At 34.9% G+C, this 10730-nt stretch overlaps 1 protein-coding gene across 4 annotated transcripts in view; it reads right to left on the reverse strand.

Annotated features, from left to right (window-relative positions):
• LOC125682956 (phosphatidylinositol 4-phosphate 3-kinase C2 domain-containing subunit alpha-like) overlaps positions 1-10730 on the reverse strand; it is a 372533-nt gene that overhangs the window by 117692 nt on the left and 244111 nt on the right. For all 4 annotated transcript variants that reach the window (XR_007372745.2, XM_048923599.2, XM_048923598.2 and 1 more), the window contains exons 21-23: positions 9684-9778; positions 5491-5668; positions 739-846 (exon numbers count right to left, since the gene is read on the reverse strand). Coding sequence is in view for 3 of the 4 variants with exons in the window: in XM_048923599.2 (XP_048779556.2) it covers positions 739-846; positions 5491-5668; positions 9684-9778 (381 nt within the window). In the remaining variant the exon portion in view is untranslated. The remainder of the gene's footprint in view (positions 1-738; positions 847-5490; positions 5669-9683; positions 9779-10730) is intronic.

The raw sequence follows: 10730 nt of genomic DNA on the forward strand, positions 1-10730 counted from the left end.
TAAAACTTTGATCCCCTATTGTGGCCCCATCCAACCCCCGGGGCCATGATTTTAACAAACTGGAATCTGCACTATGTCAGGAAGCTTTCATGTAAATTTCAGCTTTTCTGGCCCAGTGGTTCTTGAAAAGATTTTTAAATGACCCCACCCTATTGAATTTTTGTGATTATCTCCCTTTTGAAAGGGACATGGCCCTTCATTTGAACAAACCTGAGAGCTCTGCACCCTAGGATGCCTTTGGCCAAGTTTGGTTGAAATTGGCCCAGTGATTCTGGAGAAGAAGTTGAAAATGTAAAAAGTTTACAGACAGACGGATGGAGAGACGAAGGACAACAGGCGATCAGAAAAGCTCACTTGAACTTTCTGCTAAGGTGAGTAAAAAATGAACAAGTTCAACTGCACGTAAATTTTTCGAAAAATATACGTCTGATCACTTTCAAGAAGACATACGCACATCTTCAATGTGTCCATAACAACTGTACAAAGTTTGAGGAATGTCAAATTAGAAGTGTGAGAGGAGTTGATTTCACAAAATAGCTAGCTGGTACCATCTATTCAAGACATGCTTAAAAAAATGAAAAAGTTCAACTCCATGTAAAAATGTCAGATCACTTTTAAAAAGACACATGCACATCATCTTCGATGTGTGCATAACAACTGTACAATTTTTTTTTTTGCGTTCCAGTGCCATGAACAATCTTTGTCTGTGATAAAAATATTTAGCGCAATGTCACTCACCTTTAAATCTACTCCTGTAACACAAAGACCTGGATCGTAGGGTAACAAACAATTGCCTCTCTTCTGAAAGAACTCTTGTAAGTGCTGAGACTCTCTTCTCAGAGTACTCTACAAACAATACCTCATACCATTAAAAAATAAATCAATCTAAACTCTAATGCCTTAGACAATGTCAATAGTGATATTGTAAAAGTAATTTTGTTTTTATTTCTAAATAACTCCAAACTCGTTAATGTTTGTTTATTTGTATGTAAACCTATGATCCCCTATTGTCGCCTCAACTTACCAACGGGGACCATGATTTTAACAAACTTGAATCTGCACTATGTCAGGAAGCTTTCGTGAAAATTTCGGCTCTTCTGGCCGAGTGGTTCTTGAGAAGATTTTTAAATGACCCCACCCTATTTTTGTGATTATCTCCCCTTTGAAAAACTTGAAAGCCCTTCACCGAAGGCTGCTTTTGGTCAAGTTTGGTTTTAAATGGCCCAGTAAATCTGGAGAAGTCGAAAATGTAAAAAGTTTACAGACAGACGGACTGACAGACGACGGACAACAGGGGATCAGAAAAGCTCACTTGAGCTTTCAGCTCAGGTGAGCTAAGAACGAGGTTGATTACCTACATTGATTTTTTAATATATTTTATATCTAAGCTTCATCCGAAACATCAAAACAAAACAAAAACTCAATGGTTATTTTCTTAGTATCAACCTATCAATCTCTACCTTAACATGTAACAAACATGTTTAGACATGTCTCATAACAAACAGTTCTTAGACATGTCCTTTAACAAACAGTTATTAGACATGTCCCTATAGTTATTAGACACGCCCCTTAACAAACAGTTGTTAGACATGTCGCTTAGTTGTTAGACATGTCCCTTAACAAAAAGTTGTTGGACATGTCCCTTAACAGTGTTTAGACATGTCCCTTAACAGTGTTTAGACATGTCCCTTAACAAACAGTGTTTAGACATGTCCCTTTACAAACAGTTCTTAGACATGTCCCTTAACAAACAGTTGTTAGACATGTCCCTTAACAAACAGTGTTTAGACATGTCCCTTAACAAACAATTGTTAGACATGTCCCTTAACAAACAGTTGTTAGACATGTCCCTTAACAAACAGTTCTTAGACATGTCCCTAACAAACAGTTGTTAGACAAGTCCCTTAACAAACAGTGTTTAGACATGTCCCTTAACAAACAGTTGTTAGACATGTCCCTTAACAAACAGTTGCTAGACACGTCCCTTAACAAACAATTGTTAGACATGTCCCTTAACAAACAGTTCTTAGACATGTCCCTTAACAAACAGTGTTTAGACATGTCCCTTAACAAACAGTTGTTAGACATGTCCCTTAACAAACAGCTGCTAGACACGTCCCTTAACAGTGTTTAGACATGTCCCTTAACAAACAGTTGCTAGACACGTCCCTTAACAAACAGTTGCTAGACACGTCCCTTAACAAACAATTGTTAGACATGTCCCTTAACAAACAGTTGCTAGACATGTCCCTTAACAAACATTGTTTAGATAGACATGTCCCTTTACAAACAATGTTTAGACATGTCCCTTAACAAACAGTTGTTAGACAAGTCCCTTAACAAACAGTGTTTAGACATGTCCCTTAACAAACAGTTGTTAGACAAGTCCTTTAACAAACAGTGTTTAGACATGTCCCTTAACAAACAGTTGTTAGACATGTTCCTTAACAAACAGTTATTAGACATGTCCCTTAACAAACAGTTGATAGACATGTCCCTTAACAAACAGTTGCTAGACATGTCCCTCAACAAACAATTGCTAGACATGTCCCTCAACAAAAAGTTGTTAGACATGTCCCTTGACAAACAGTGTTTAGACATGTCCCTTAACAAACAGTGTTTAGACATGTTCCTTAACAAACAGTTGTTAGACATGTCCCTTAACAAACAGTTGTTAGACATGTCCCTTAACAAACAGTGTTTAGAAATGTTCCTTAACAAACAGTGTTTAGACATGTCCCTTAACAAACAGTGTTTAGACACGTCCCTTAACAAAAAATTGTTAGACATGTCCTTTAACATACAGTGTTTAGACATGACCCTTAACAAACAGTTGTTAGATATGTCCCTTAAAGGTCATAGGAGACAGTTTTTAACAATACGTTTTCTCTCCATAATTATCAACTTTGTTTCATAGACTCCTCATAAAAATACTTTTTAAAGATTAAAAACGATATTAACTCGAAGAAATTGAAGTGCAAAGGTAGTCAGAATAGAAAATCGTTATACGATTATCGTTCCTGATTTCCTGAATTTGTGACGTCATAAGAGACCACACTCAGATTTGCGAATCAAAACAAAAGCACATCCATAGACGATTTATTCGCAACTGGAGGAGTTTTTGAATGGGGAACCATAGTTTGTTATACAAGGATATCACTTTGAACTCATAATTAATGTAAATGCCAGCCACATCGACGATTTTTCATCGGAGGACGAAGAAGAAGATCGATCAAGATCCTATTTATTCTGAATCGGTTGAAACAATACTGACTGGTTAATGATAAATGTATGATAATTCCAGAGTACATTCTCTGATGACAATAAGAGAAATATGGATAGTTATTACTTGCGCTTTCTAATCCCATGCAGACACAGCGACGCAGCATCGGTTTTTCCCCAAAAGGGGGGGGGGGGGGGTTGGTTGAACGTTGACTGACAAAAAAGGTGGGCACCCCCTCATCCCCCTTTGGTTTTATGTGCCTAAGTTCCACCCTGACTCGGATATATTTTATAGCCAGATCGAAATTTCCTTTACACACATCGTGAGCGCCGTTTGTAAAAATTTATTTTCATAGGATTTTTACAAGTATCGTGTACAGCTATTGTAGTTTAACAGGTGAATCTAATAAATATAAATGGCTTTAACATTAATCTTTTACAATAAAATTTGCGACATTAGGGCCTATATGAAGAATAATTTACCATAACATTAGACGCTATAAGGGCTCTTTCTTGCATATAATGGTTGGAACTGGAAGCCAGAGGAAGAACGAATTCTTCGTCTGGACCAGTTATTGAAGGAACTGTCAAAAAATCCGAATGTCCTGACTGTTTTTGTAGGCCATACGTTATGGACGAGTCACACAGACAACTTTAGGTAGCCAAAGAATTCTGGAATATATTGAGTCATCGTGGGGTGTGGGACGATGATCGGTTCATAAGCTGTACATAGCCAGAAAATCTGCACAGTATGCAGGAACTCAGGTCGGAAACTGTATGTTTGGCTGTCATACATCGTCGGATACTGGGTATCCGACGAAGGCAGTCAAATGGATACAAGAAAACGTAGAAAAAAGAATAATCTGCCTAATTTATCAATGGCTAACGTTCTCATTTATACAAAATAAATTTATCGAGCTTTAATTCTTACATGTTGATTCATTCAACTGACCGGTTGTTCAAAACCCTCGGCCTTTAACGTTATTATTTGTTTAATTTTTTTTACCCTAATAAGGAAACCAATGTGCAAAGTGCTTCATTTAAAGGGGAAAAAAATCATCCCCCAACTCTTGCATGACTGTAAAAATTGGTTTATTTCACCCGATATAAAAACTTGTAATTTCAATATGTTCCACCATTTGTTTTGAACATTCTTTTTCAAACAGAAAAGAGGGGGGAGGGTGTGTCTGATAATGCAACTTTCAACATATAAAGTTAGACCTATTCATCTTCAATTTATTTACTTATGTATTCAGAGAGAAAAATTCTGATCAGAAGAGCTTCATATAACTATTTCATAGTCAGATTTCATTTCTAAACTAATCAGATCATGCATGTTTATACTAAATTATGAATATCTGTACTACATGTAGTCTACCGTCATTATATACAGTCAACGTTTTGCAGGATTTTCTCGTCTTTGCCGTTGGTTTGTAGCCTAGTCGAAAATAGTTAGAACTGCATCTGGTCGAAGATTTAATTTCATACACCCATTAGTTTTTGCCAAAGTAGAGTGAATACAATAACGAAACTGATTCTCATCAACCCCCGTAATTGCGTAAAATGATTGTCAAACAACTTCGAGTTCTGTGTTCTCGGTGTAGATTTCACACCCAAGTCTTTCTGAACGTTGGATCATTTAGACAAAAGTATATAGAAATACCTGACTTGCTAAATTACAGTTGAATGTAAGCACATTGAACATTTTGACGGCTAAAACCCGCAGTTGTTAGTATAAACAAATACACATTTGCGTCAGGCTGGTCTCTTTTGACGTCATCAAACAAGGGAGATAAGTCATCTTACTATTTTGATACTTCACACCACGGCAACATTTGACGGTCTGTAGCGCCTGTTACCTTACGATTTTTTCTGAATGACTTCTTTACATATGTTGAGTAATTAAAGAAGAACACATTTTCGTGCAAAACAAATATTTTTTGAAAATCGTCTCCTATGACCTTTAACAAACAGTATTTAGACATGTCCCTTAACAAACAGTTGTTAGACATGTCCCTTAACAGTTATTAAGACATGTCCCATGCACCCATATGTATCAGCATATAAGGTTTGAAACTGAGCTAAACGCAGTGTAACAGATGGACAGAAGGATGGAGGGACGGAAGACGGACGTGACAAACACTATATGCTCCGGCCATATTCATGGCGAATCGCTAGACTTTAGAAATATTTATCAGTTTTGGCGGAATTCAAAAACTCTGTTCATAAATGTACAATGACTTTGTTTTACTTCAGAAAATTTATTACCTCTTTATCCCTTGCCACTTGGACTTTCTCTCCCATTTTAGTAATTATTTTGAGCAATACTTCCTGTTTGCGAAACTCCTGATACAGCGGGTCACCAGCAACGTTTATCAAAGCCACAAACATCAGCTCATATCGACGTTTGTAGGTGGTGTCCTGAACTGCTATGCCTTTCAGTAACCTGCAAATAACAAGATCACATCTTGAAAACCTATTCTAATCCACCTTTAAAGTAACCCTGCCCTTAGAAGCACTTTTTGGTATTTTCAATATCAGCCAACTTCCCAGTATCTTACAAGATCATTTTCAATTTTTCCAGCAACTTTAGTCATGCTAGAATTTCATTGAACATAATTTATGGTATGGAGAATATCACACTGCATGTGGTCCCATGCTGATCAAGAATCTGCCCGAGTTGATGGCATTAGCCCATACAAGCCCAGAGGGTAAAGGTCTGATACCTCGAAATAGCTATTGTGGCTTCTTTGCTAGTTAACACATACACGATGGAGAATATATTTAAAAGCAAACAATTGCATACGGGTATTCCTGTCTTATGATTGTATCTAGTTTCTAATGTGAACATTTACGTTTGGTTTCTTCTGTTCGAGATCCACTCTTTCCTCTTCAATTTAAGTTATCTTGGTTCAAAATTCCAAATTGTTTTGTCATTTTCATCAATTTATTAATTAATCAACCGTAATAGATGAAAAATGGGTTCAAATATGAAAACTACGGCAAGGTACAATGTTTATTAAAAGCAAAAGACAGCTCTCACCCAATTATAAGTCTGCATTAAAAGACAAAAGATGGAGTTCATAATTATTACATAGTATAATATATTATCAAAAATCATTAATTAGGACAGGAATCTGAATCAATTCTGTCTGTTGTCTCTTATCTATAATTTGTTATTCATCTAAAGCTTATGTCCCAAAATAACCGGAATTAAAAACTAAAGCACAATTTTAGTCAAACACAGCGAAAATGATTTAATCGTCCATGCATTTACTCCAGCTGAGACTACAATGCCCTTCCTGAAAAATACATCGAGACAAAGTTTAGAAGGAACAACTATGATTTTTGGGCCTCCGGGTATTTTAAATGAAACACAATAAGTTTTCCTGCATCTACGTCTATTAGTGCCATCGTAATTGAACTGTAGACAAATGGTGTGAAGTGAAAAGGTGAAAAAAAACCATGAAAACTTTTAAGTAAAATTCACTTTCATTAAAGATTCTTTAAAGACATTCATTATGATTTATGGAATGTCTTCTGATTGAAGATTGAGGAATCAGGATCAGAGAAATCCCTTGAGACATCAATCTTCAGACATTTTTAAAATACTTATCAGCGTGATTATAAACTTTAAAATTTGGGGAGGGGTGAATCATGTTTCTAATAGCTAGGGTTTTTGGAAGGTAAAGAATGAAATATAATTTTCACCAATCACAGTTTCAAAATGCAGACTTGAGACATGCAAATTTTATGCCATATATATGCTACATGTAGAGCAAATGAAATTTGATAAATTCAAAAACAAGAGAAGTAGTTTAATCTCAATCAATATTTCAAAAGAAGATTTCTACCCAAAAATTATTCAAAATCCCCTCAGTATTTTTCAGCTAATAAGGGTGAAATAAATAAAATCCACACTAAATTATGAACATTGTTATTTCATTTTATTTTCCTTACCTGATTGTATCCAGCTTTTATTTGTTTCTAACTCTTTGTTTCTTATTTAAAAAAGATTAAAAACCCTGGGAAGTGTAATGTCATCTACTCATACCATACTATATGCATCATTTATTTCTTGATTATAGATCAAAGTATTGTTATTTAGAAGTATCGTGCCGTTTCAAAAGTATCAGCATAGTATTGTACGTATCATTTCGTCCTTAATGGTATCCAACCCTACTCCAGGCATTTTTATTCTCAAGATATTTCCAACTCAAAATGATATAAAACGGCTGTAATCTTATTCAGCCCATGCGTCAATCATGGTCAATGTTTTCCAGTAGAATTTGCTATGGTAATGAACACTCAAATGAGCTTGATTTTCTTTACTTTTTAGCTTTATCACTTTTTTTTTTTACGGAAACAGTTTACGCAAATATCAAGCCCAATCAAAGCTTTTTTCAAAGACAACAAACTAATGATACTTAGTGTCTTTTAGCTATCGATATAATTATGTTTTGCCCTAAATTGTTTATATCTACATGAGAATTCACAACTTTAGGTGCTAGGACACACTTACACACAGTGGTTTCCACTTTTATGACGAATAATTATTTTACTAAATAAATAAATAATAGTCCCTCCCCAGTGTCTAAATATTAATCAGCCGTCAGACTTTTATCATTTGTTATGTACATAATTCCTACTTAAAATGTTAAGGTAACTCCATACTCGCGGTTTTATCTGATAAAAGTTTGAAAAGTGTATTTATTTTCATTCATTAGAGTTAAAACTAACAAATTATCAAATAAAATACATAGGTCATCACACTTTTTAAGATGTGAGACGTACATCAACAGAATCATATATCACTGTCAGAAAATAGCAATTTTCCTTAAACGGCGTTATCAAAATTTCATACTAACTGGTTATGATGATATAATAGCATTCATAACAATTTCATGAAACTGAATCTTCACAAAAACATACAGAATGTCTGTAGAAAATAAAGGAAATCTATCGCATAATAGACTTGATAAAGAAATCATTAAAAACAAGAGTTATTGCCCTTGGATTCAATATTTTAAAACGTATCATTCATGATTCATTTATAACTTAAGACTTTTGAAATAGTTTATCCTAACAAGATTTTTTACAATACCTATCAGAAAAGACTCCAACAAAATTTATGTTCCTATTATGCATAAATCTATATAAATCATTGATTTTGCAAAATTTGATGACATCACAGGAGGGTGGAATTACTTTAACATCATATTTTTCAATATATTTACCTCGCCTGGGCCGATTTGAAGCCAGACACACACACACACACCTTCATCAACCCAATTTCTCCAAATGCATATTAAACCACAACCCCGCATATAAGACCCTAATTGGTACTTGGAAGGGAGTGATAAAAAAAATTCAGTTAAACTAGCCAGTATTTGCATTACATGTGAGAATGGATTTGATTTATACATTGACATACAGTTCTTTAGAATAGCTAGATCATTGTCAAACCATAGGCCTTCGGGCATGGATTTATCTCCCCCCCCCCCCTATTATTTTTCTGATCTGGTATCAACATTTTATACTTATGTTTTGTAAATATACATTAAATTAGTACATAGAAATCTCTGTTACATATTAGTAAAAAATCTCGCTATCAATGATGATATTTCTTACAATTGCTGAAAATGTTATTTATTACATTTTTAAGTGATAGGTAATGTATATTTACAATGCATAAGTTAACAAGAGGCCCATGGGCCACATCGTTCACCTGCGTCACCTTGGCTCATAAAGATTTTCCTATACATTCGCATGTAAAACTTTGATCCCTATTGTAGCCCCGACCTACTCCCGGGGGCCATGATTTTTACAAAATTGAATGTGCACTATGTCATGAAGCATTCATGTAAATGCAAACTTTTCTGGCCCAGTGATTTGTCAGAGGATTTTTAATGATTTTCCCTTTATATTTGTATGTAAAATTTTGATCCCATACTGTGACCCCATCTTACCCCCGGGGACCATGATTTTTACAAACTTCAATCTGCACTATCTCAGGAAGTTTTCGTGCAAATGTAAACTTCTTTAGCCCAATGGTTCTAAAAATAAGAACAAGATTTTACAGATTGAAATTGGTCAAGTGATTCTGGAGAAGATGAAAATGTGAAAAATTTACCTTCTGACAGATGGATGGGCGAATGGATGGACGTAAAGACAACAGAATAAAGGTGATCAGAAAAGCCCAATTATTAACACTGACAACTTTAGCCCTGCCTGTTACCAGAACACCTATCCCTGGGATGATGAAATTTGCAATTTCTGTACAGAAATTCCTGCTCCTTCTAAATATCTATTCAGTTTCAATTTAGTATCAATAGCATTAAAGAAAATGTCATTTACTTGTTTTACACATCAACATTATATACCAAGTATGGGCCCGACCTGGAATCTGAATCTCTTCCGTATAGAAAAGGTTGATAGATACACTGATCAAAATAACCTACCAAAAGAACTGATGAGCAAATCGAACACTTTTACTCGCTTGTTCCAACAGCAGCCAGGCAAGTGGAGAAGCATGGTAACTTTCATATTTCAGAGCCTAAACATAAACGTAACAATTATGTAACACATAGGTCAAAAAACTGAAATATAAAACAACTAAATATATACATGTTATGTTCTGTGTGATTACTTTTACCATCTTAGAAGGGCATCAAAGATCATACATTCAAGTAACAATGGTCTGCAAAATAGAAATTTAACATGTTTTCCATTACGTACCCCTTAATCTACAAATATATCTTACCTTGAAAAACATGCAATAAGAGCTCAGATTCATGTGTAAAACTACTTATAGCATCCATGCAAAGTCCACTGAAATCAAACCTGCCCCATAAATCCATAACTGGGGAATGGATATCTATAGCAATCCTGTTCCCTTTCACTTAATCCTATTCAATAAGACTATTTGTACAGTGGAACCCCGTTATTACAGTTTTTGTTTTGTCACAATAACATAGCGTAATGTCGGGGGCAACGTAATAAATGTTGTCAGTGCATGGAATCCGTTAAAAATATCATTTGGAAATAGTATGTCCTTCGCTGATACTCCATGAGGGTGTGTGTGTGTAAAAATATATCTTTACTGTTTCTTTGTTTTAAAAAAGACTATGACACTTGATTTATTTACATCTTTTCTTAAATGTCCGTAATTCTTCATGTTCTTATCCGTTTTCTTTATTTCTTGAGTAGGATACATAAGGATGCTTTGATAAGCGTTGCTTATCTCAGGTTTTGTTTCTGCCATTTTGTTCAACTTCAACATAATGCATTCATGTAAATTTCTCTCAATAACTCATTCCGGTTCGTATTCAACATTCGTACATTAATAAAAAAAATAAGAAAACATTTTTACCCCCAGGGGCCATGATTTGAACAAACTTGAATCTGCACTATGTCAGGAGGCTTTCATGTAAATCTCTGCTCTTCTGGCTCATTGGTTCTTGATAAGAAGATTGTTAAACATTTCCCCATCATATTTCTATGTAAAA

The sequence above is a fragment of the Ostrea edulis genome, chromosome 6 (genome assembly GCF_947568905.1).
Source record: "Ostrea edulis chromosome 6, xbOstEdul1.1, whole genome shotgun sequence".
Lineage (NCBI taxonomy): Eukaryota > Metazoa > Mollusca > Bivalvia > Ostreida > Ostreidae > Ostrea > Ostrea edulis.